Source organism: Molothrus aeneus, chromosome 2 (genome assembly GCF_037042795.1).
Source record: "Molothrus aeneus isolate 106 chromosome 2, BPBGC_Maene_1.0, whole genome shotgun sequence".
NCBI lineage: Eukaryota > Metazoa > Chordata > Aves > Passeriformes > Icteridae > Molothrus > Molothrus aeneus.
The window spans coordinates 15413520-15439978 of NC_089647.1; the positions used below are offsets into that span (position 1 = coordinate 15413520).

Genomic DNA, 26459 nt, shown 5'->3' on the forward strand with positions numbered 1-26459 from the left:
TTTTGTGTGTTAGTGTTGCTTTTCTCTGTGTTTTCAAAGGTTAGTTGTATCTTAAATACAGGATTCCCTTTCACATAATAGTGGGTATAAAATAACTTTTTCTGTTTGCTTCTGGAAATGGACTGTATTTCTTTCCCAAGGTGAAAGTTCATATGCCTTAATTTTCTGAGAGTACTGTTAGTGTGACAGAGTACTCCTGCAGGTTTCCTGCTATGAAAAATTTATTTGCAAGAGAATATTTAGAGTCTGAAATGCTTCCATGATTCTTTGTACTGCTACATTTCTTTTCCAAGCCTTACAGCCCTATTGGGATAACCCGGGTGTAAGACCTAAATGGACATCAGGTTAATCCCACAGAGCTAGTTTTGTAGATTTGTATCCAGAAGTGTCTATTCACAATAACTCTGTGAACCCCAAGATAACTCTGTCCACAGGGTTCACAGAATCACAGAACCAGGAGGTTGGAAGAGACCTTCAAGATTGAGTCCAACCCAGCCCTAACACCTCAACTGAACCATGGCACCGGGTGCCACATCCAGTCTTTTTTTAAACACATCCAGCGATGGTGAATCCACCACCTCCCCAGGCAGACCATTCCAGTACTTTATCACTCTTCCTGTAAAAAACTTTTTCCTAATATCTAATCCATATTTCCCTTGGCGCAGTTTAAGACTGTGTCCTCTCATTCTGTCAGTTGCTGCCTGGAGACAGAGACCAACCCTCACCTGGCTGCAGCCACCCTTCAGGAAGTTGTAGAGAGTGATAAGGTCACCTCTGAATCTCCTTTTCTCCAGGCTAAACAGCCCCAGCTCCCTCAATCATTCCACACAGGGCTTGTGTTCCAAGCCCCTCACCAGCAAGTAATTTGTTGGTGAGTTGATTTGAACTTTAAAGCAATAGATGCTCTGTGGATGGGTTCAAAGTGCAACTTGAAAAAGAAAATGCAAGCTTCCCTAGAATACAGGGCAAATTGGCTCCCAGTGTGACTGAATTCTGCTAATTGCTGGTCTGGGATATATATCTGGAATATATATATATATATTCTTTGAATGGCAGAAGCTTGTTAGAGATACCCAGTGTTTGTATAACACACATGTCGCCATAGATAAGGACTCAAGTGGCTCAGTGGAGCAATAACTTCAATACTTTGCTTCATTCCTTAATTTCCTGTTCTGAGCAGGCAAATTTAAGTGTTCTTTGCCAATACAGCAAGCCACAAAGAGGACTGAGGTTTTTATCTGCCTCCCAAGATTGCAGAGGGTACCAGGTTTAATTCCTGCTTTGATATGTCGCAAAATGTCACAAGTGATTTTTTCATTAGCTGAGGTTCCGTTGTTGAGTTTGCCTCAGTGTAGCAAACTGTTTAAATAGATGCTTAACTCGATACACAGTGGCATTTTGATGCATTTTTTTAATGTTTGCTGAATTAAGATACTTACAGCTCAGAAGCTCTTAGGATTTTTAAAACAAAAAGCATCTGATTAATAGAATATGCTTACAATAGGGGGGGAAATATCTATTAATTGGCAACACAAAGATATCTTTAGTAAAAGTAGTTGAAATATCTTTGTGATTTTAAATACAAATAGTCCTGGCTGACAATCTGTCTGACAAGGCTGTGTATAAAAAGCTCCTCTGTAAGCTGCCAGCACCGAGGTATTGTTGTGGCTTCTGCTTTTCTCTTAGCCAGGAGGAAAAATGTGATGGGAAAATGTTTGAGGAGGAGGAGAGATTACCAGTGGTCTGAGGGAAGAAGAATGCCATTAAAACAGAGATGCTCATCTTAGGAAAATGTATTGAGTCACTGAATAACCTATTAGGATAAGTGGAAACTCCATTGATTAAGCCACTGGGAAACAAAGGCCAATTTAACTCATATTAGAATCTAGTCTATTTCTCTCTTATGCAAGACATGGAAGATACTTTAAACTATCCTCAAATTCCCTAATATATGAAATTATCTATCGTGTTACGTTCATCTTAGTATCAAAAGCATAGTGGATTTTTTCTACTTCTTTCTCAATTGCTGGCATACTGAAACAAATACAGTTTTTCCTTTGATTTTCCAATTATACTTTTAAAATTACTAGCATAAGTCTCTTGGAAGCTGGAAATTCACTGTTTACCTGATAAAAGCAGCAGCTGTCGTAGCTGTGCCTGGTTCCCATACAGTACCAAGCTGAAGCACCTCTCTTCAATCCATGAAAAGCTGTTCTGAAGAAAAGGGATTATTGCAGAGCCTGTATCAATCAGGTTGCAGTGATGCAGGGGAGATGCAGTTAATAACCCAGTGAGAACTACGGAGAGGCTGCTCCACTCATTTCCTATGAGCCCCTAAAGAGCTGAGAAACACAGCTTTGTCCCGGTGACCTGAGCTGCATACAAATCACCTCTCTGGGAAAATCAGAGCTCTTCCTTGGGCCATCTCACAGCTGAGGCTTCCAAGCTTGCTTCCTTCTCTCTTCCATTGTCTTTGAGGACAAAAATAAGTGTGGTGAGACAGAATATTCTGTTAGCATCCAAAAAGTGTGATTAATTAGACCAGTTACTTATGAGATTCATATTGCTTAAGCCAATGGGGAATCTGAAATTTTTGAGTTGTAGAGAACATAATAAAAAGAAGTAGAGATTTCTTTCCCTTTCTGAAAGGAGGAACAGATTTTGTTTAAATGTATATAATTGAGCAAATTCTTAAAAAGAATACCCAGCAGCATGCTTTTATAAAATTAATCATGGAATCCTGGAGTGGTTTTGATTGGAAGGGGCCTGAAAGATGTCCTGGTTACAGCCCCCTACCATGGGCAGGGACACCTTCCACTAGACCAGGTTGCTCCAAGCCCGATCAACCTGGCCTTGAACACTTCCAGGGATGGGGCATCCACAGCTTCCCTAGGCAACCTGTGCCAGGGCCTCAGCACCCTGCACATAATGCCTAGCTGTTATATATCATTGTCTGTTGTTAGTTTTTAAAGTGCATTATAAAAATGGGAAATGAAGGCACAAGAGAGATCACAACAACTTGAAGAGTGTTGCTCATCAGGTCACCATAATATTTGATCATCTGAGTTATAAAAAATTTGATCATTTGGTTATAAAAATAGCAATATAATTAGAGTAATAAAATTTTGGACAATTTGGATTAGGATAATATGAGACAATAAAAACAAAGAGTTACGGACATCCAGGTACCTTTTTCTGGGCAAAATAAGCCCGAAAAAGGACACCCATTAACAGAGGATTAACCCTTAAAAGCAACAGCCTGTTGCATATTCATACACCTCATACATGATGCATAAATTCCGTTCAAACACAGGATTCTGTCTGGTCAGTGTCAATTCCTTCCTCTGAATCCTGACGGCGTCTCCTATCCTGAGCGAGGCGGGAAGTTTGTTTCTCCTGATAATAGGGCAATAAATTCTCTTTCTCTGAAAGATTTAGGTGTGCTGTGGCTGCTATCTCGTTGCAAGTCCTTTCTTTTAAAAAAGTATCTTACATAGCATAGTTTCTATTTTAACATTTTTATAACCTATGTTTAAGACACTACTTAAGAAATTAATACAGCATAACTTTCTAACATAGCACATATAATATTCATTTTAATATTTGCGAAAGCCAATCATAAAATACGCATTTTTCACAGGTGGTTGCTCTTCTTGGGGGAACAGAAACACCCGGAGCGGCTGTGACGGGGCTGTAGGTGCGGAATTTATTCCCTTATTGGTCCCTACAAGCGCTTCGCTGCAGCCCCGCGCGCCACCTGCATCCGTTTCAAGTTAGAAAACTGCAGATAGCCCAATGGCGTTGGGGTGATGTTCTCCCCTGCCATATTTCGTTCCAGGAGTGGTGGCCAGCTGTTATTTCCTAGACTTCTGCGGTACGCGGCTGCGTTCGAACCGCCCTAGCGCGCCCCAGCCCGGCAGAGAACGCGCAACGTGTTTTGTCCCTTCCGGCTGCCCGTACCCGCCCGCCGAGCCACGGCGGGACGGTGGGCGCCGCTTCCTACGCATTAACACCGAGAGAACTATCGTTCCCAGCATGCTCCTCGTCAATGCGCATGCTCATTGTTCATTCGAGCGTCCATCTTGGCACCCGTTTCCTCCAGCTCCTCACGGCAGAGGGGCGGCAGAGACTACAATTCCTAGCGTACCTCGGGGCGCCCGCGCATGCGTAGCGCTCCCGTCCGCCATCTTGGCCCGAGTAAACGCCGTCGCCGCCGCCACTAAACAAACCTGAGCCCGGCAGTGGCGAGCGGCGGGGGGGAGGGGTGCGGCTGCTGCGGAGCCTTCGATGTGCTGGGCACGGCCGGGCAGGTGGGTCCTGCTCCCCGCCACACCTGGGGCGGTCCGCCTCAGGGAGAGGGGCAGCTCCGTTTCCGGGACGGCGGGGACCCGCCGCCCCCTTACGGGCCCAGGGCAGCGCCCCGGCCGATGCCGGGAAGCAGCGCCAGCCGCCGCCCGCTCCCTCTCTCTCTTTCCCCGATCCCGGCGGGAACGCAGCGCCACTGGCTCCGGCCAGTCCCCAGGGCCCAGGGCCGGGCAGGGCGGGCGGGGATGCCCGGGTGGCGGCTGCCTTCGGGCGTCCTTGTAGGAGACCCTCCCCCCTTCCGAGCCCACGCTGGAAGCTGCGACGGCGTCGGGGCTTTTGTTCCCGGTGCCCAGCCCTCCCCACCCCCGCTCCTTGCCCGGCCCAAGCCCCGCTTGCCCAACTCGCCTCCGGCTGCTCTTTTCCCTTTATTATCCTCGTCGCATCGCGGAGATGCGCCCTCTCTCCCCGCCACCCACGAAATCTCGCTTCGTTGGGATCCAGGGGTTCCCGTGTTTGGCTGATTTTTTGGGGGAGGGGGCTGGTGTTGGTATGTGGAGAGCAAATTTTCACACATCATGTTTTTGCTATCCTGTCATATAATATATGCTGGCGCAAAACGCGTTCTCCGGGGGGAAGGGGAGCGTGCGGTTCGCTGGAAGAATTCTTTTAATAGGTACTCTGCATAAAGAGAGGGAGGAGACTTAAACATCATTTCGGAGAGCGTTTCAGCCTGAAAAAAATAGGCTTCAGAAGGAGATAGGACACTGTAAAAAGGCTTGTGTGATGCATTTGAGCTAGAGAGCATAGGAAGTGCATGCTCTTGTGAAACTGCCGAATTCCTTCATGCCACTACAAAGATTGTGGCGGGGATGGGAGCGAATGTGTCGGTGGAGTTGTGAGCAGGCTGAGGAGTTCACATTAATCGGCTTGGGAAATCAATAAATGATGGGCTTGAGCGTTTATATTCCTTTTGCAGCGAGGCTGAGCTCTGTGGGAGCACAGACACAAGGGAAGGATGCCTGTGGTGTGGCCTACTCTTCTGGACCTCAGTAGGGATGAGTGCAAGAGGATCCTTCGCAAACTGGGTACAGTAAGATACAATTTGTGGGTCTGTATTTTGCCCTTTTAAGATTTGCCTTCATGCTGCTTGCATGAAATATTTTAATATGTCTACAGGCAACTTGCAAGTAATCTCCTGTGTTTTCCATGTGTCATTGGTTTGACAGCCCTGGCTTAAAGTTATGTTTGGCTGACACTCTCAGCCCTGGCAAAATGAGTAGAGAAGAATTGTTTTGATGTGGTTGAATCTCTCCTGGATGTCCTAGATGCTGTGTTGCAGGGCTGGGTTTTTCTGTCACTGTTAACATGCAGCAAAATTTTCAAAGAGAACCTTTGGGGTTGGTTTTTTTTCCCCCAGTTCTGTATTAGACACCTTTTTGTACCCCCAGAAAACATAGTGGAATCCTGGTTTAATTGTCCCTGTAGGGATGAATCAAGTATTGAAGTTATTATTGTGAAGACATAAAACAGGATTTAAAAAAATGCTATTTGTGATTTGCAGTTACACAGGTTGTCAGGGAAGTGGGAAAATGATGTCCTCACTCAACAGCCATAACCACAGGAATCTTTTTCATTGTTTCAAATGTAGCTCAGTATTTGAGGCCCCTCCCCAAGACACTGGAAGATATTTTTGTGCTCTGTCCTTGTAGATCTAAGTGTATGAGAGAGATGCTTCTGTGTTTTGGAAAGTACTAAAACATTTGCTCTTTCCTCACTTAGCTGCTTTTGGCTACTGCAGGGGAGAGAATCCTTTGTTAGACCTTTGCTCTGATCCAGCATAGTTGGTTTTGAGTTCTTATGGCTGAATTTGTGTAATTAAGGGTTTGGAGTTTCGCCAGTTAAATGATACTGGATGAGAAAAGAAAAAAGCCCTATATTTTTCAGTTTCTTCTGAGGACCATAATCTAGGAGATGATGTCAAGAAGAAAGTTGAGGCTCCCTCTAACTTCCTGTGACTGTCAAGTGACAGCTTTTTGTGTTCTCATTTTGTTTGACTGCTAAGAGATGGTGTGCTGTATTTCTTAACTGTACCAAGGTTCTCATACATGGTGGAGCCATCCACTTTATTTTTTGAGAGTTGAGAATTTATTTTCCCTCCCTTTGCCCTTTTTATTTAATTTGTTGGCAATGTGGGGTATGCATGCTGTTGGAACAGTGATACATGTTGCACGCAAGGTTGCAACAAGCTGTACTGTCTGTTAAAGTGACAACCCTAAGTCTTAAACAAGGCTCAAGAAGTACAGAAACTAGGAGAAAGCTCAGAGTGCCAAAAGCTTTTGACCAGATTTGTGCTACTAAGTTTCATTAACGTAGCTGTGCTGGCTGGAAGCCTGGAAAAAAAACTTTCACCCGAGCTAACAGTGGTGTGCTGGCAGAACCTTGCTGGTGCAGCTGAGCCAAGCAGAACTGCAGCTACACCTCCTTCCATGACATAACCTACGCTGAAAGAAAGGGAAAAATAATTCAAAAATAATAATTTTTGTTTTGCTGGCATGAGCTATGTCCCCACAAGGGGGCCCTGCCTCTGTGGGCTGAGAGGAGGCACACCGCAGGACTGGGGGTGAAGGAGCACAGGCAGTGGCAGCAGTAGCTGTGTGACAGTCACATGCAGCAATAGCCATCTACTTTAGAGGGTCCTGCTTTTCCAGCTCACAGCCCAACATCTAATTTGGCTAATGGTACAGCAGTAGTGGGAATGCTCTGTAAAGAGTGAAGCAGGGATGTAGGTGAGGCTGAAATGCATCTTGAGGAATGCAGGACCTGGTGTTGGTTGTGGTTTATTACTGAACGAGGTGATGATTGTAGCACCTAACACTAGCAATAATGATATTTACTTGCCAAACCCATTTTAGCTAGTTCATGTGTTTTGTGTTGCTGCATAAACACAAAAGGGAGGAAGTTACAGCTGTTCTGTAATCCTTGCTAGCTTCCAAAAGACCAGAATGTGCATTTTTACAGCTATAGTGTAGAGGCTCTTTATTTATAATGCAAAAAGAAAAAAAAAGTCTGCCCTCGATAAATAATTATATGGTTGCATCTGAGAATTACTTTGAGTTGTTAACAGAGGAAAATAATAAGTATCATGAATATTGTACCATGGTTGTCTAAATAAATATTGATATTAGTAATAACCATTGCATTAATTAGTGAATGTTTTATAACTGAAGCTGTAAATGCTTCTGTAGGTCACTCAGCATCCCTGTGCAGGCTGCATAGTTAACCAAAATTACTCTGCTTTTTTGTTTTATCTGCTTAATTGGGACAGGAGAGCAGAACTTCTTTTCAGCACAATTCCTTGATTTCATTTGGAAATTAGCTCTTTGGAATCCTAAACAGAAACTTTTCGGAAAAGCGTCAGTCTTTTTTTTTTGGCAGCAAATTTCAGCAATGTTAGGTTTTGGCCTGCACCTTTTATTCTTGGTTTTGGGTAACTGGGATCTGTTGTGGGGTTGTTTGGGTTGGCTGTTGAAATGGAAGTGTCAAATGAAAGGCACCTGTGTAAGGATCAAGAGAATTTTTGTTTCGGGTTTCCCTAAACAGTGTGAAGCTGAGAATAGCGAGTCATTCTTTGCCAAATTAGCAGGATTCATTATTTGCATTAGATGTATCCTCACCCTGGCTAGTAGGAAAAATTTCAAAAATATCAGTAGCCTTTTACGTTTTGTTTTTTTTAAAGTGCTGTTGACATGACATCTCAGTCACCTAGAATTACAAATTTCTGGTAAATCAGTGCTGTATTTTTGTGAGTTAGTCTTTGTGGTAGTTCTATGTTTAAGAATAGCTGGATTGTTTACTTTGTGTTGAGCAGGTTTAATTCATTGTGTTGCGTTTCTTTCAGATTCAAGCAGTTGTACCATATCAAGTAAATAGGCAAAAAAGATTATGATGATCGTATTTAACAAACTAGAGCTGATGTTCTCCATGCTGATTAGGGAAAGGCATTCCAAGAAAACCAGTTGCTCTTTTGATAGTGTATTTTTATCTCAAGCCAAGCTTTTCCATAGAACTCATAATAATGATACGTGTGAAGAGAATTCTGAACTACTCTCCAAACAATTTCTTCAAGCTTTTTGCCTGAATTGTCAGGTCAGAGAGAGCTTGACACATTCATTTGGGTTTGTAAACTGGATAATCCTCTGTGATGAGACAGTTGTTTCATAGAAATGTTTTATGCTGCAGAGTAATTGACTGAGAGAGTTCCAAATCATCAATCTCTTTTGAAATAGCACTAAATAATTGAAAGACATGTTACACTTAATGATTTTGAAAATTATTAGAATGCTGTCAGTAATATGAAAAACAATATTTTTTCCCCTTTGCTGTGAGCATTAAATGGAAATATTATTCACTCTAATTCTTCAGAGCTGGAGGCCTATGCAGGTGTCATCAGTGCCTTACGTGCACAGGGAGACCTTACAAAAGAGAAGAAGGATCTTCTTGGAGAGCTCTCTAAAGTGCTTAGGTAAACCTGATCTTTTCAAACTAAGAACTATGACCTGTTTTCTTTTAAGGTGTTACATGCTTTTTCTTTCACTGGGATCACAACGTAAATCCAAATTTGGAGAAGTAATTCTCCATGTTGCCAAGGTTTCATTCCTGTTCTCCTTGGAGTTTTTAATTAGGAAAACAACCATCCTTCAGTGGTAGAAGCCTTACTGGTTCGTTGGTACTTTTTGGGATACTGAGTGTTAAGAGGGTTACAGCCAGGTTGTGAATGTACACTGGCTTGGGGTTTTGTCTAGGTAGAACTCCTAGGTCTTTGAACCCAAGGTACCTCAAGAAAGAATGCTGTGTGTCCTGTGTGAACTTTTCTGCCTTATCCTTTAAATGTATTGATCTCATTAGGAGGTTGGATTGTAGCTGTTTTTCAAGGATACCCTTTGAACAGTAATGTTATTTTCATTCTTCAGTAATATTTTTGAGCAATAATACGATTAATTCTCTCTGTGACAGCAAGGGTTAAGTGACAGTCTCTTAAGTGTAAGTGCTGTCCCCTTTCTTCTCTTAGATAAATTATTCATAAGTTTAATTTTAGCTGGAATTTTTAGATGAATGCTCATATTTTCCTCTGATTAAAATACACTTGTTTTTTTTAATAGTATTTCAACAGAGCGACATCGTGCCGAAGTTCGGAGAGCAGTAAATGATGAACGATTAACAACAATTGCACACAAGTAAGTTCCAAGTAACTTTGTCACTGATTTGCAAAAGTACCTTTTGGGAAATCCATTATGCCTTAACTGAATGGTACAATTTTGAGGATTGATGGTGGTTTAAAGAACCAGTAGTTAAAACACTGTATGGATGAAGATATACAAGGACCTAAACAGTTATTTACATTTACATTGTACCATTACATTTTGGATCCAAGGCTATCCCATTCACTGTGCAAGTGCAATGTAAGAAACAGTTTTTTGGCATGGAGACCATTCTGTAAGATAGACCAGAATAAACAGAGGATGGAGAAAATACAGATACTCCTAAGTAGGATGAACATATTTGCTTTTGTTTGTTTCTTTGTTTTGCTTTTAGTTTTATTTTAATCAGTTTGGAAAGGCTGTATTAAGAAGAAAGAGAAAACTACGTAAGAAAGACAAAGAGAGGAAGAGAGGTGGCAGATTAGTGTAAAACAGAGTATCAGCATAGAAAGGAAAAAATGATCAGAGTAGAAAAAGCTGCAGCAAGCTGATGACATCAGTGTCCACCACTCTCAGCGATGCAGCTGCTGTGCTGGCATCAGCTGGGCTGGTTCCTCCTTGCATTTGCTTTCACAAGCTCCACATGATTTTGAGAGGTGGAGGAGCAGTAGACCAGGTGGCTTTGTATTTTTGGTAATTACTTAATAGTCTTACTGTTAAGGACTGTCTTTAAACAGAGCTGCATTGTGTCTGTATATTTTTCTTATTCTGTGTTACAGCCGTTGACTTTTTTATGTTTGACTGTTGTAGCTTTGGTGTTGTGAAGAGGAAAGAAAGGAAATAATATGAATAGCAGGACACTTGTAGTTAGCAATTGTTTGATCCAATTCTAGTCAAAATCAGCAAACTGGTTTAGTGCTGTGGAAAGACTTTAAGTTTTAATTTTCAAGTTTAAAGATTTAGAAGTATGCTGTTCACCAAACAAAACCCACCAACGTCCTTACACCCCTTTAAATAAATGGGGGGGAATAGTGAAAAGCATGTAGTTATCAAATAAGGATTCTTTTCCTGAATCAAGTTTTCCTTTTAGGTAGTACTTCTAGTCTTAGCATTTTGCAAAGCATGAATAGTTTGTCCTGAGGTCTTGCACTTCAATGAAATATTATAATCCAGACAAGGTGCAGTTTTGAAGTGCTGATTTTCTTTATTTTTCCTATGGTGATTCCTTATGAGTGATGGTTGGTAATATAGTATTTGACTTACATAATTCTCTTAACTCATTAGGAAAGCTACTTTGCTACCTTTTGTACCCTTTATTTTTTGTTTTTAAAATGTATCTTTTCCTTAGCTTATGTAGCTCTCTTTATACAATATGCATATGTATGAGACATGCTGAAGCATACCAAGATTTAATAACAGAGCAGATACTCTGCATTTTACAAACTACTTTGTAGTAGCTCTTGCTGCAATTTGCTTGAAATATTTCATGTGAGAAGTTATCTTTTAGAATATATTAATACATTAAATGGGTTGATTTGCTTAAAAACATCACAGCATTGAAAAATAATTTGCCATTTTGGTTTTGCTGATTTGACAAATGACTCATGTAAAACAGTCAAAAATATTTCTCCATCTAGATAAGAATGGTGTTTTTATGAAACATTCTAGTGTGGGTGTAAGTACTGAGATTAAGAGCAAACTAGAGCAGAAGACAGCTTTCTGTTCAGAAAGATGCTGAGGGTGCATTTAAATCATCTCATGTTGAGGGTGCATTTAAATCATCTCATGTTCTGTCACCTTGTTTGGGACTACTTTTACAAGCATCAGAAACTCTTCTGTTCAGGTAAAACAAAATTTGCCTTAGAAACCGAGAGTTTTTTCCCTGTAACATAATCCATTTCAATAGTATTTTATGATATCTGTTTGGTTTCTTGGTATTTTCATAAGCCAGAAGTAGAGAGTACAGCAACTGAATAGTAGCTAACCTAATGTAGGAGGTTTGAGTATGGCATTCACACACCTCTGGCCCTTGAACAGCTCTGTAAAGCAAAACAACAAAAGAAGAGTCAACTCTTCAAATTAAAACGGGAAGGGTATTATATCAAGTGACAAAAATGGAAGGGCTTTCATGAAATAAAGAAAGTTGAGTATTAGTGCTCTAGTATGTCTTAAACTGCCTTTTACACTTGCACTATTGAAAAGAAATGTACTCGAAAGCCAAAATACTTACAGAGTATGCATTTCTGTTTAGTATGTCCGGACCAAACAGCTCTTCTGAGTGGTCCATAGAAGGTCGTCGGCTGGTGCCGCTGATGCCACGGCTCGTGCCACAAACAGCTTTCACTGTCACCGCCAACGCTGTTGCCAACGCAGCCATCCAGCACAATGCGTCTCTGCCAGTTCCTGCAGAAACTGGAAACAAGGAAGGTGAGAGAAAGATGGAGCTCTGCTTCAATCTATGGGAATGTAAAAACAACGTCACAATAGAAACTGGTGTCTTAGATTTTAAGTGTTAAATATTAAAGATATTTTTTTGAGGCCTGGTTGGACGGGACTTGGAGCAACTCAGTCTAGTGGAAGGTGTCCCTGCTGATGGCAGGGGGTTGGAACTAGGTAGCTTCAAAGTTCCTTCCAACCCAAACCATTCTATGAACCTATACAAAAAAATCCAAATCTTTCTTACCAAACATTATTCACAGAAATATAAAATATCTCTTTTTTTAAAGATACCTTTGTGGTATCTGCAGCATTAATCTGACTGCTTTGTATTATTGACACTAGCAACTGAAATATAAAGAGTCCAGTTTGTCAGGAAATGACATTCACTGATTAACTTCTTCAGCTCTGTAAACTTTAAAAACTTGGACTAATGGCTAGATTTTGTAAAGCTCTGTAAGTGATGAAAGCTGTTTCAGAATGTTTTGTTTTAAGAGTGCAAGTAGGTTTTGGTTAAAATCAAGAAAATACAACTTGGGGTTTTTTCCTTCAGATTAAATGTACTATGGGAACAAGTAAAAAGGTTGCTTTCTGCTTTTCCTGTGCTTTCTAAATAATGGTAGTACACATTCCAACTAGCTTGGCTCAGCAGGCTTGAATTAGGCTTCATACAACTGGGGAATGTGTAGCACTTCTTGAAACAAGCTGTTTTACCCTGGTATTGTGAGAAGTACTGCATCATTGTGTTATTACTTAAAAGCAGTGGTTTAAAAAAGCTTATTAGCACAATCAGTTCTTCACTACTGAACGAATATTTTGGTTTTTTCAACTGATGTACTGTTGAGACAATAACACTTTTCTGTCAGTTACTTGTCTAGATGTGATCACTTATAGAAAAGCAAAAAGATCAACATATTGAATTAGTGCTAAAAGTAAAAATAACAAATTATAAAGTAAAGCAAAGATCAATACAAAATTTTCACGTTGGCAGCACAGATTTTTGGGGATGGGAGGACAGGAGTTTAGATTTTTGTGTTGTCTTTGAAGACCATTAATCTCATGGCCATGCTTAGCTCAAACTGGGCAATATTCCACAGTAACAGGAATGCAGAGGCAAAACCACAGATAGTAAACCCAGTAAGTCTTTGGCTTCCATTTCAGTTGTAAAAATAGTGATAGAATAATGGGATTCTGCACTTCAGTTATATGGAAGGTGTCTTTTCTCCTCTTCAGTGGTGGTTTGCTATTCCTACACAAGTACCACTTCAACCCCAACATCTACCCCTGTTCCAAGTGGCAGTGTAGCGACAGTGAAGTCCCCCAGACCTGCCAGTCCAGCCTCCAATGTAGTCGTCTTGCCAAGTGGAAGTACTGTTTACGTCAAAAGTAAGTGATACTAGCACCTGATTAACAAAAGGGAAAGAGAGGGAGAACATGGCTGAGGCATAGACCAAATTAAACACTCCAACATTGGGCAAGTCATTTCAGGCCTTTGTGCCTTCGTTTAGTCTAGAGAGTGAATTTATTGCTTCCCTTTTTCAGATAAATAGTGTTCAGGATAAATCCACTCACTGCAAAATGCTGCAAGGACGACAAGTGAAAAATAGTTTGAAAATTAAATATAGACATTTCTGTATATCAGTGAATTTCTGTTCCATCTTTTTGAGAACTATGCATAGTAGTCACTTAGTTGAATTAGAAAAGGTCCCTCTTTTCCACTTTCACAGTTGACATAGAATTTTTTTATTTTTGGATGTGGTTTGGCAGGGGTTTATGCTTACATACAGTGTCTGGCCATTTTGTGATTTACCTGGAAGTCAGTCTTAGTGAAGCTTGTGTTACTTGGCAGATGCAAAAACTTCTTACAAATTCTTACCAGAGACCCATCTTCATATAATTAAATCTGGAAATTCAGGACATAAAATCTAGAAACAGTCTTTTTTCTTCAGAGGGTGTATGTGTCCCCATCTTTGTTTGGCTAGCAAGTCAGCTAGTTCTAAAAGCAGATTATGTTCTCATATATATGCCCTCATCATGGGTAGTTTTATTTTACTATTAAAATGTTTCCTTCAGTTCTTACTTGATTCTATCAAAACAACAAGTAAAGATTAATAGTAGATAAATGCTATTTAGAAGTAGATAAATGCTATTTTTATGCTTGCTCTGTATACCTTTAATATTTAAAAATATTTAATTATTAAAAATTATTATCTTTATGCTATATCTGTACATCTGCATAAGCTTCTAGGTAATCAGAAATGCCACTTAGTACATAAATTTAATTTTACTTGCAAAAAAAACCCTTGTTAATGGCTCTGTCAACCCATGAAACCCTTTCCATTGAGTTTTCATTTTTCTGATCTATGCACTAATCACTTGGGTTTAGTTTGAAGATTCAGGGGAAAACATTCTTAACATCTTAAAATTTTAATGTAGGCTTTATTGAATTACTACATGATAATGAATATCAAATAAGTCTAGGCACATGATACAGGGATGATAATTTTCATTGTCTGTCCCTAGATTTAATTTTTTTCGCCCTACTTCATGTGCTTTGTTTTGTTGTTATTGTTTTTATTCTTTTTTTTTTTTTTAAGGAATTGTGTGTCTTTCAGAGTATGTGACACCAGTCACATTGATTTTAACAAACCTGCTTAGGAGCAAATTTGGGAGATCTGAGTTACAGTCAGGTCTTTGCCACTGGTCTGTGGTGTAATCTCTTCCAAGTCACACTCTGATTGAACCATTAACCTTTCCATGACTCTTCCTTACTTATCAAGTGTGAGTTACAGTCAAAGCTGTATTACCTTTTAGCTAAATGTCAGTGGAAAACCTTGTATAGCAATTTCTAACATGAAATGATAAGAATAATATTCTTGCAAAACCCCAGGAGTGAAAATAGGAGGTGAAATGAGCTGTACTTAACATAAAATAATGCTCTGCTAGTTTAATGTTAATTTCTGATGTCTTGATGGATTGGTTGATGGGGTTTTTTGTGGATGAGGACCACAAACAAAGTTTTCTCTATTTCTTGGTGCCCCACCAAAATAACAACTGTGTCCTAACATGCTAGCTGCATGTGGATTTTGGATTTAAATGGATTCTGAGATTTTTAAATGACTGTGCACATTCAATATGATTAATGCAGTCATAGTTACAAGTTTCTATAGTGCACTCACAGTAATACTTAGAAGCCTGTCCATAATAAACCTTAAAGTTATGTAATCAAACCTCTGCTTTATAGAAGGAGATCACCACTAGGCTTATTCAGGGGCGTAGGGTAAATTATTGATTAGAATATTTTGATTGATTGAGAATAGGATATAATATATTGATTTGAAATCTGGTTTTATAGATCCACACTTCACTTGTACTGCTACAGCCAACTAAAGCTACATTTTTGAAGTTTGCTTCTCTTCCCTAGTTCATTTTGCTGTCTCTGTAGATACAGTTGTCAGCCTTTGGACAGGTACCTGCAAATGAGCTGCTACTCCTGCTGAGAGAGAATACCATTTTTCTACAATTGCCTGTTGTGGTGCTGGGCAGTTTCTTGTCCATGTTAGGTCTTGGATCTTCACTTTTTGAATGCCAGAATATTAATTTTAATTAGAGATTGGCCATAATTAGATCTTGGCCCTTACTAGAGATTGACGGCCAACCAAGTTTGCTTTGATCACCAGCAAGACTGCTTTTTGCTGTGGTGGTGCTCTTTGTCTTTAAGCTCCATGCACATGGAACAAGATTTTCAATCATCTTTTGCATAGGCAAGATTGTATCTGTTCAGCTTCTCCTTGATTGTTTTTCTTTTTAAACGGTTTGACACAGGTTAGCATGGTAAACATAAATAACAGGATTGCAGATTTGTCAAGATTGGAAGGGACCTTTAAGATCATCTAGTCCAAGCATCAGCCCAGCACCATCATAGTCACCCCTAAACTACATCCCCAAGTGTCTCATTCAGATACCTCCTGAACACTTCCAGACTGTTGTCTCCCCAGGCAACTTATTCCAATGCCTGACTACTCTTCCAGTGAGGTTTTTGGTTTTTTTTCTAATACCTACTCTGGACCTCCCCTGGCACAATTTAATGCTATTTCCTCTTGTCCTCTCACTTGTTACCTGGGAGAAGAGCCCAACCCCCATCTGGCTACACCCTCCTGTCAGGGAGTTGTTGAGAGCAAGAATGTCCTCCCATAACCTCCTTTTCTCCAGTCTGAGTCCCCCCAGCTTCCTCAGGTGCTCCTGCTGCTCCAGACCCTTCCCCAGCTCTGTTCCCTTCTCTGGAAGCGCTCCAGCACCTCAGTGTCTCTCTTGTCAGGCAGTGCCCAGAAGTGACCCCAGGACTGGAGGTACTTCAGCAGTTCCCAGCATAGGGAATGGTCACTGCCCTGGTCCTGCTGCCACACCAGTGCTGATACAGCCCAGGTGCCATTGTCCTTGCCCACCTGGGCACAGCTGGCTCATATCCAGACAGCTTTGGCCAGCATTCCCACGTCCCTTCCTGCCTTGCCACCCTTAAGCCACTGTGCCCCCAGCCTGTAGCTCTGCATGAGATGGCTGTGGTCCAAGGGCAGGACCTGGCACTTGGCCTTGCTGAACCTCAGCCCATGGATTCAGATTGGTCAGATCCCTTCTGTAGAGCCTTCCTGCCTTCATTGCTACCGAGTAGCTGTGAGAGGTTTGCAAAGTCACTAACCTGTGTGTGCTGGTGTTCACAGGGGTCCCAGGACGAGAGAAGAGACAAGAATCTTGACTCCATCTTTCAGAAGGCTGATTTATTATTTTATGATAAGATATTATATTTAAACTATACTAAAAGAATAGAAGAGAGGATTTCATCAGAAGGCTAGCAAGGAATAGAAAAGAATGGGATGATAATAAAATCTTGTGACTGACCAGAGAGTCTGAGACAGCTGGACTGTGATTGGCCATTAATTAAAAACAATCACATGAGACCAATCAAAGATGCACCTGTTGCATTCCACAGCAGAAGATAATTATTGTTTTTCTTTTCCTCTGAGGCTTCTCAGGAGAAAAGATCCTAGCAAAACGATTTTTCATAAAATATCTGTGACACCTGTGCCTTTCCGTAATTTATGAATCTGTTGCCTACTTTGGCAAGTTTCATTTGGATTTAAGATCCATTAATCACACTGTTATCCTTTCCTGAGCTAAATAATGCAGCAGATTTTTTTTTCTATGTGTGTAGTATATGATTGTGAGGAAGAAAGAACTCTTTTTGAACCTGGACTTCTTTTGTTTTTCATTATTGTGTGCTAGGTGCCGTTTTATATCTGTTGCACAAAATGCACCAAAGAAGGCAAAAGCTGATGAAGTAAGGCTCGACCTTCATAGTTAAACTATATAATGAAAGAAAGAATTATATCTCAAGATGCTGTATTAAGGTGAAAGGCAGAAGGGTACTGTAAGGGTAAATAAGACACGAAAGTAGGTGCAAAGCTGAAGTCTAAGGAAGCTATAGGAGGATAAACTTTGATAGTCCAGTTGCTGTAAACAAAACCACCACCAAAAAAACCCCTGAAGTAGTGTAAAAGTTTAAACTAAAATGTGTGTGGCATGATCCCAATCCCCTTGTGTGTGTAGCTTCTAGTCAAACTTCTGTAGACAGAATGAAAGCCTTGTATGGGCTCTTATGTTCTTTTAATCTCTCAGACTGAATGAAGTAACCCAGTAACTGAGTCGCTTGGGATTTTGGGTGATTTGTCCCCGATTCATGGCACTGAGTGTGGCCCATATCAAGGACTAAGAGCATCTGAGGTGTGATCCAACTTAGTTGTGACCATAAGATGTAATTTATCCTTTATTTCTTTTTATCTTACTTGAAAGAGGGTGTAAGACTCAAAGAGGATGTAGTGTTTCAGAAGGCACTGAGATCTGCAGACAGGGGAAACACAATTTAGAGAGAGTGTTTCTTTTCCAGGTGTCAGCTGCTCAGATGACGATGAAAAGCCCCGCAAAAGACGGCGAACGAATTCTTCTAGTTCTTCCCCTGTTCTCCTGAAAGAAGTCCCGAAGGCAGTGACTCCTGTCACTAAAACTATCACAGTGCCTGTAAGTGGGAGCCCCAAAATGAGTAATATAATGCAGAGCATTGCCAACTCCTTACCACCACACATGTCGCCTGTGAAAATAACCTTCACTAAGCCCTCAACACAGACAACAAACACCACAACACAGAAGGTATGTGGGGGAAGCTGCCAAATGTTCCTTTATTCTGGTTTTATCAATGAATAAGATGTGATGTTTGACTCTTCCTTTCTGTGATCTGACTAGCTGTTTTTTAAGGATTGCGCTTGGGATAAGGTAATCCCTCTTTAAAACAAGCAAAGGGAAAACCAAACTCTTGTATGAATTTAGTTCACCTGTGTGTGAAAGGACCTGGATTGACAGCCGTGGAGACTGAAGCCCTCTTTTTATCCACAGAACAGGTACAGCACAGGCAGCGGGAGTGCAAGCTTCCCCCAGACTGCCCCACCAATGTGCCTCAACCCTGACCTGAAGGGACCACTTCTAGGGATGAGAGGGGATTCAGTCTCCATGCTCATTCAATTCTTGGCCTGTCTGGTGAGACTGCCAACAAGGTTACCAGTTAGTACCATTTGTGGTGTTGGGTTTTGTGATATGGACACTAGTCCACTGAGAACTGGATCACATAGGCCACTGAACAGCCTTCAGATGGTAACAACTGTTGGTCAAAGGTAATCTTTCTTATTTCTATTTTCCTTATTTATAATTACTCTTCGCAGTAGTAGAATTCCAGGAGAGGTGGCATGGGCTTTCCCTTGCCAAGTCTTTTATCTAGAGACTAGTGTTTTGGGATCTATAATGCTTATTCTTGGAGCTGGTCAAAGTCCAGGGGCTTTATTTTCCTTTCAGTACTAGTGTGCCATTTCTCATTCTACATTAACAGTGTTACAGTGGTCAAAATCAGTTGCATTATTTCAGCTGAGTGTGCTTAGCTTTCACCACAATGCAAAGTGCAGAAAAGGTTTTCCTTGTTTAAATTTTGTACTGGACTTAGATTAAGTGCCTAATGTATGGCATGACTATATTACCACTTCAGTTGTGTCTATTTTTCTATTTTTAAGATTAAAAAAAATGAATGTTTCAGACCAAGTTCATTCTTGGTGCAGTTAAGTACAGCAGACTTTAGGGAGACATAGGGTCTCTGTGGAATTAATTTTGCCTCAATACCAACAGACTTATGCTAGGCTGGCCACTAACAAGCTTTTTTTTTTCCAACAGTGAGAGTCTGACTATTAAGCTCAAACATTTGCATTTGTCCTACTAGTCTTCTCAATTGCTTTATGACTCTTTTCGGATCACCAGAGTTCCTGTGTCTTGATTTTTGGAAACTTTAAAACCAAGTAATGTGCAATAAAGATATTGGCTTTCTGACCTCTTCCCACTCCAGGGAAGATGCTTTCATTTGATTCACTCTTCTTTAACAGTGTCCTTAATCAAATTTCATCCCTGAATACATGAGTGTATTAGAGAAATCCATGTGTGAGCATAAACCATCAAATTAAATTCAGTGCAGCAAATCCACAGCTACTGCAGGGCTTCACCTATCCATCCTGTTGCATATTAGGGTTATAATTAGTGCAGGAATAATTTTCTGCCTTAAACATCTGTAGGGTTGTATTAAGTATGGGTGTGTTATATCATGGAAGTTAAAGATGAAGTGTACCAAGTCTCCAGAAGAGTGGACTGTTGATAGGACCTTTCCTGCAGTTATGCCTCTCCACTTGTTCTGACATGGAAATTTGAGAGGTCACTTTGCATTCTTGTTATTTGACTGTCTTACTAATCTGCAGCGACAGGAAAATCAGTGCTTGTTTTGTTAGCCAGAGTAGTGTTTGTATCTGAACTTGTCACAGTGCCCTCTTTTGTTGGATTTAGATATGCCAAAAAATACAACTGGATGATTTTGGTGGGAGAAATCCCCTTTAGTAGTTTTAAATTAAAAGTCAGTTTTGTTCATTCATATCCAACAGGACATTTCCAATTTGAGTGTAATTTGTTAGATGTGAATGAAATTCTTTATTTCTGCATGCCACCTCTTTGAATTGTTTCGACATTTTAGTAGGTTGGAGGAAGAGCTGTCATAACAACTAAAATGTCACAGCTCCAGTTTCTGGGTTCTCTTGTAATAAAGTCACCTGTGTAGGACATGGAAGGAATCTAGCTAGTGAAGTTTCTGGCAGTTATAATAACCTTATTTTTTCAGGGAGTAAGTTTTGACATCTCTCAAAATAGAGCTGACAGGACTAAATTCAGTACATGTTGGGAATTAGATTTTACTGTAACAACTAGAACCATTAACAACAAAATTACCACCTTGATTTGTTTGTGTGTGTGTGTGTGTACGTTTAAAGTCAGGCAGTTTCTCTGCTGTAAAACATGGGATGCAGTTTTGGTACCCATGATGAGATTATTTGGATCATTTCAACATATATGAAGAATAGTATTTCAGAAATACAGTGGTTGTGATTTGAACTTTAAAACTTACCTTTTTACCTGGATTTTATGTTTTCTGGATATACTTCATGCATGTGAAAATAACCTTCACTAAGCCCTCAACACAGACAACAAACACCACAACACAGAAGGTACTGAACTTTGCTCTGCTCTGTTAATTTTGAAAGATGAGATAGAATAGACAGACACAAACCTGCTTAGTCACAGTATAGCAGTCACTGTTGAACTGTAATGCTTTAAAGGCTTTATTCCTTCCTTGATTAAATAAAGTATTTTTAAATGATAATCATGGACTTAAGGAAATGCAGTTGTCTACAGGAGTTGTGATTATGCCCAGTTTCATTGTACATATCTGTATTAGTTTTGATGCTGAACTTGCCCTGTTTAGTATAGTTCATATTCACTCTAACCTATAATTTGCCTTTTTAATCTGCAAGTTGTCCTTTGACTGTGTTCCTAAACTAGTTAGTCTGGGTGGAATGGAGCTGACCCTAAACTTCAGACAGTTGGAAGTATTCCTAGTGTAAAACTGACAGTTTAAGAAACAGGATAAAAGTCCAGAGGCATATCATAGAATCCTTTCACTTCCAATTCTCACACTAGAACAAGCTGTGTCATGTTTAGCTCATCTGCATGGTTGTAGCCTAAGAGCAATTTGAGAAAGGTGTTTTAATTAAATCAAAATCAGGCAGAATGCAACAATAGGACTGATGCAGAGAAAATGTTCTCACTGGAGAATGCAACCAAGTAGAAAAGCAGCAGAATGTGGAAACCTTGTCCTTCAGACACGGATTAGTTGTGGTCAACCTCCTATAGCTTGTAGGGTAGTAAGGTTTTGATTTTCCTCAGATCAAGATATTAAAGATTTATCTGAGCAGCAGAGACCATCAAACTAAGAGCTTGGGCAAAAGGAGAGGCCAAATCAGCCATATTGGTGAAATTTGCTGCTTTTATTCCATCCATGTGGCTATTTCCCTTTTATTTATTTTTTCTTTTCTTATTTTTCTTTAAGCAAGTTATAAACTTGTAATCTCTTGATGCTTGATTTGTTGCTTAAATCTGTTTCTGGTGCCATTATCGTATTATTTCTTTATCAGGCAAGGTTTCAGTAGTGCTTGGCTAGCAACATAACACTTTGTGTGAGCTGACACAGGTTTTCTTTGCCCCTTTTGTGCCTTCTTTTTCTATTGGATTTTGTTACATTGAATCATTAATAAGTTTAAATTTTCAAGGTTTTAATAAACAAAATATTTCTTGGGACAACAGCATTATTAAAGTAATTTCTCAATATTCTTGCATGATAAGTTGAAAATGTTGTATTTTTGTGCTTCTTTTTCTATTTTAACTATGTAAGTACAAGGAGGGACATATAAGTTGAACAAAAAGGATTTTTTTAATGTAAACAGTACCCATATTCAATACTTAATAAATGTTTAGTTTCCTAGATGAGTTGCACAAGGACAGACTTCTTCCAATGCTGTCATGAATTCTGTGTTTTTCTATGTCAGATCAGATTCATGGAGTTGTAGTTGTAACTTTGCACTGGGGTGGTGTTTATTCTCTTCAGACAAATCTGAAATAATTTCTTGCTATTGAGAGCACTAAGTAAAGCAGAAATTGCTTCAAACCTACAGCATTTTTCTTTCACTGATGAAATATTATTTACAGCCTTGTGGATCAAAAGCATTTCTCATTACTGACTCAGCAAGTGCTTGTTGATTGTTAAAGAAAAAAAAATCTATTTTCTCTCGTTGCTGTTTCTTGATATTTTTGCAAGGTTTGGAAGAGTAACACTTAAAACTTGCTGGAAATCCATTCAATTTCTCTTAAAATGGGTTTCAAGCTTCCTGGCCCAGTTTAATGAAGTCAAGTTCATTCCTGTCTGTTTGCCTTCAGACATGAGATAATTTTACTTTATTCAATAGTAATTGTTTTGCTTAAAAATCCTAATTTTAAGGAACTGTTTATCACCACTTCTTCAAAATAGTTGAAACTTTTCTTGTGAGCAAATGTGATTGACAGTTTTAAAAGCTCTCAATAAACATGTATCCCTAAAACTAAATAGACAGACATGTTACTGAAATATAGACACAAGGAACAAATGAATTTCTTCTTGTTTTTTTTTTTTTTTTCTTTTTTTAGGTCATAATAGTAACCACCTCTCCAAGCTCAACTTTTGTACCCAACATCCTTTCCAAGTCCCACAACTATGCAGCAGTTACAAAACTTGTCCCAACATCAGTCATTGCCTCAACTACTCAAAAGCAGCCCGTGGTTATCACTGCTTCCCAGTCCTCTGTGGGCAGCAGCAGCAGCAGCTGCTCCACTCCCTCCTGCACTGCAAATACCATTGCTGTGACTGCTGTAGTGTCATCCACACCGTCAGTGGTTATGTCAACAGTAGCACAAGGTATGGCAATTCTCTTATCAAGGCTTTTTCACAGAGGAATTGGACTTTGCTTTGAGAATAGCATTGGGGAGATGCACTTTTTGTTTACATATGAGTAAAGCACAGGCCATGTGAAAGAAATCTGCTGAGGAAACTGATCCAAGAGGCTTCACAAAAGTTCTTGTTGAACTGTTTTCCTCTGTACTTCAATAGTTAATGCGCAGATCCTCTTTTTAAAGAGGATGTGATGCAGTGGTGTGACCTAGCTCTAAAACAATATGACCTCAAAATGACTGGCTTCAAGAACTTTGTCTGGTGCATAGAAAAATGTACATTTTCAAGGTGATTGCATCTTTAAAAGCTCAATTTACAAAAACATGTGAAGTTAACGTCAAGTAAATACAACTTATTAACATGCCCAGATGACAATTCTGAAAGGTAGAAGTGTTTACACCTTTTTATCAGTATCTTTTATCAGCATGCCAGTTTTAAAGTTCTTTATAATTAAGACCTGAGTGGGCCTGATTAAAATTCTTAGGTTTCTGATTTCAAATTCCAACTGTGTATGCTAGCTTGACTGTTTCAGCTTCACAGCCACCAGCTAGCATTTAAAAGGGAAGCTGTGAATGAATGAATGAATGAATGAATGAATGAATGAATGAGTCTTAGTGAGCAGCACTTGAAAGAAAAACTGCCTGACAATTACAAGTGTCACATCACAATTTTTCCTGGTCTGTATTTTCCATTCTTGCTCCATTCCACAAAACATTGGATTGCCATATCAAGGCTGAGGAGGTATTTTCCTTCCCTATTGCTTATATTGATATAATCAGATGTTAATCTGTAGAGCAGAAGGGCTCACAGCAGGCTTTCATATTGTTTGAACTGTTGATTCTTAGTTGGGTTTGATCATGGAGGAGGCTTTAATTCTAAAGTACATTAGGTGGAGTATCTCTCCACCAGTTTTTTTTCCAAGACTGTCAGTGGCATTGCAGAAGATGCTGGTGAAAAGTTGTGTGACATGAACTGGTAATATCTTCAAATGTGAAGTTAAACTCATGAATGAAAAGAGCTGCCCAAGGAACTAGTGTAGTCACCTTAAATGATGCAGTGAGAAAAGGGTTGCTTATTTAGATTGCCAAAATTGTATCTTTACTATGATTTCAGTCATTATCACTGCCATCTGTTTCTGTTTTCCACTGCAACTGGGATTTAGTTAAAAAATTACTTCATAAGATATGGACTTTATTTGTCTGTTTTGGTGTTTATGGATGTGTAGTTTACAATTATATACAAAGTCAGATTTTGCTGTAAATGCTGTGACAGCTATGTAAGGGAATGACAGAAATCAGTAATAAGATTTATTTGGGAACTTTGTCTTTCCATCTTACTGCAGACTTCTTTTAATTACTTTTGCTTATAAGATCACCTAACCTAACAGCCCAAAACAGGTTGCCCACAGTTTTATAATTTACATACAATCACTTGATTTTTTTTTTAATTCCAAACAACTCTTTAGCTAGCACATACTCCCTTCCAATGAGGATGGGTTTGATATTTGACATTGTCCTAATGCCAACTTCTTGCAATTGTGATTTTAGAATCATTGAATCACAGAATATTTTGGGTTGAAAGGGACCTTAAAGATCTAGTTCCAGCCCCTCTGCCAGGGGCTAAAACACCTTCCACTAAACTAGATTGTTATAAATATTTATAAATACAAATATATCTATATCTATATTTAAAATACTTTCTCTATAGGTATTTTGCTATCTTGAAGCTTAAAGATGAGACTTTGAAAATATTATTGAATTATGGGTATTACAAAAGGTGCAGAAATAAACTGGGTTTGTGGTCTTTCCATTAGCTGCTGTTCTGCTGCCACATTGAAAATCTGTATGAAGCTCCATTGCCTCCTAACAGAGCACTTCTGCTACATGGGAGCTTTATTTCCTTACATATATCAATGTATTTTTCAGTAGTAAAGATAATTGAAATGTAAGATTATTTTAGAAATTATAGTATTTTTCTTTCTCATTGCACTGGTGAATCTTAAACCCTTTACTCTTTCACAGGTGTATCTACATCAGCAGTTAAAGTTGCCTCTACCAGACTACCTTCCCCGAAAGGTTTGGTTGGGAATCCGACTCAGATCTTAGCACAGTTTCCCAAACAGCATCAGCAGTCTCCCAAACAGCAGCTGCACCAAGTCCAGCAGGCCCAACAGCAGCAGCAGCAATCGCAGCAATCGCAGCAGCAGCTGGTGCCGTGTTCTGCAGCCCAGCAGCAGCCACAGCAGTCTCAGCTGCCAGCTGGCATCAAGCCCACCATTCAGATCAAACAGGAATCAGGTAGTTGGAGTTGATCTTGGGTCACGTTGATGAGGTCTGGCTGCAACTCAGGAAAGCAGGGCAGAATTCTGCCCCAAGATGTTTATGGGGGAGTGGTCATGAAGGCATGATCTCTTGAGTAGAGGATTTGGCTTCAAACATGAATATAAGTAGATAGTGAAGGATGTTTTAATGTTTTCAAATAAGAGTAATTAAAGAATTTGGTTCTTTCACTCTTCTTGTTTGGTTCAGGTATTACAGACTATGCTTTAGGTATATATGTTTTTATCTTAGAGGTTGAGAGGTATGTAAATAACTTCAAAAATAATGTGATGGGCAACCTAAAACACACCAGTCTTCTGAAGATCCAAGAGTTGTTCAACTATATCACCTGGAAAAAGAAGTTACTCCATGTTTTAATTATTTTCTTTGGTCCAGAAATCAAAACGTACTTTTGAGGTACTTGTCAAAACAAATAATTAGATCTGGAAGTTAGACTGGATTCTTTTTGTGATATTGATTCATTCAGCTGACTTTGGGCAAGTCATATTATCTTTCTTTCTTGGCTTCTCTCTGCTGTAGCACACAGTTTTTATCTCAGCAAGAAGTAGTAAGAAATAAAGTTTGCAAAGTTAACCATTTCTCAAATAAGTGCTATAAAAGTGCAAAGTATTTTTATGTATATTAATATAAAATCAGTATTTTATTTTAATCCAGTCAGTAAAAATCTTATTTTATATCATACTATTTAGATCAAACAATGAAAATAGACCATGGAATGAAAAAATAAACAGCCCTACTCCTTTGATAAAACTACCTACTCCTGTCCTTTGATAAAACTACCTTTTGGATTATAGGACCATTGCTTAAGAAAAGTAATAGCTACTAATTAAGACATAAAAAAGGCTTCCAGCCACTGAACAATATCAATGTGAGCTTCATTTCCTCATCTTCTACAATGAATTTCAGCTCATTGTGCTTTTTAGTTAAAAGTTTCTTTGGAAATAGCATCTGATACCAATTCTTTCTGGAAGGTGTGAATCAGTTTTCATGGAGACTTTACTTTTTATCCAGTTTGGATGATACAGAGACTTCAATTTCTCTTTCAGTTTGGAGCTTACTTGCTCTGTACTGCTTTTATAGTCAGTGTAGAGAGAAGAAAACCTCTCTGGAGGATGTTCCACATCTCAAGTGGACAAGACTTTTCACCTAGGAATACTTGTGTACAAACCTAAGTGCTTCATCTAGATGGGATTCATTCAGGCTGTATGTTCCATGGCATTTGGCCACCACAATGCC

The 26459-nt window shown here is 39.5% G+C and overlaps 1 protein-coding gene across 5 annotated transcripts in view; it reads left to right on the forward strand.

Moving 5' to 3' along the window:
• Positions 1-4213: 4213 nt before the first annotated feature.
• EMSY (EMSY transcriptional repressor, BRCA2 interacting) overlaps positions 4214-26459 on the forward strand; it is a 42132-nt gene continuing 19886 nt past the window's right edge. For 4 of the 5 annotated variants that reach the window (XM_066571960.1, XM_066571963.1, XM_066571961.1 and 1 more), the window contains exons 1-8: positions 4214-4310; positions 5282-5390; positions 8728-8827; positions 9465-9539; positions 11755-11930; positions 17881-18140; positions 22584-22851; positions 24906-25181. In XM_066571960.1, the coding sequence (XP_066428057.1) occupies positions 5321-5390; positions 8728-8827; positions 9465-9539; positions 11755-11930; positions 17881-18140; positions 22584-22851; positions 24906-25181 (1225 nt within the window). In that variant the 5' untranslated portion in view covers positions 4214-4310; positions 5282-5320. Of the gene's footprint in view, positions 4311-5281; positions 5391-8727; positions 8828-9464; positions 9540-11754; positions 11931-13172; positions 13326-17880; positions 18141-22583; positions 22852-24905; positions 25182-26459 lie in introns of all 5 variants that reach the window. The other variant, XM_066571964.1, reaches the window with a different exon arrangement.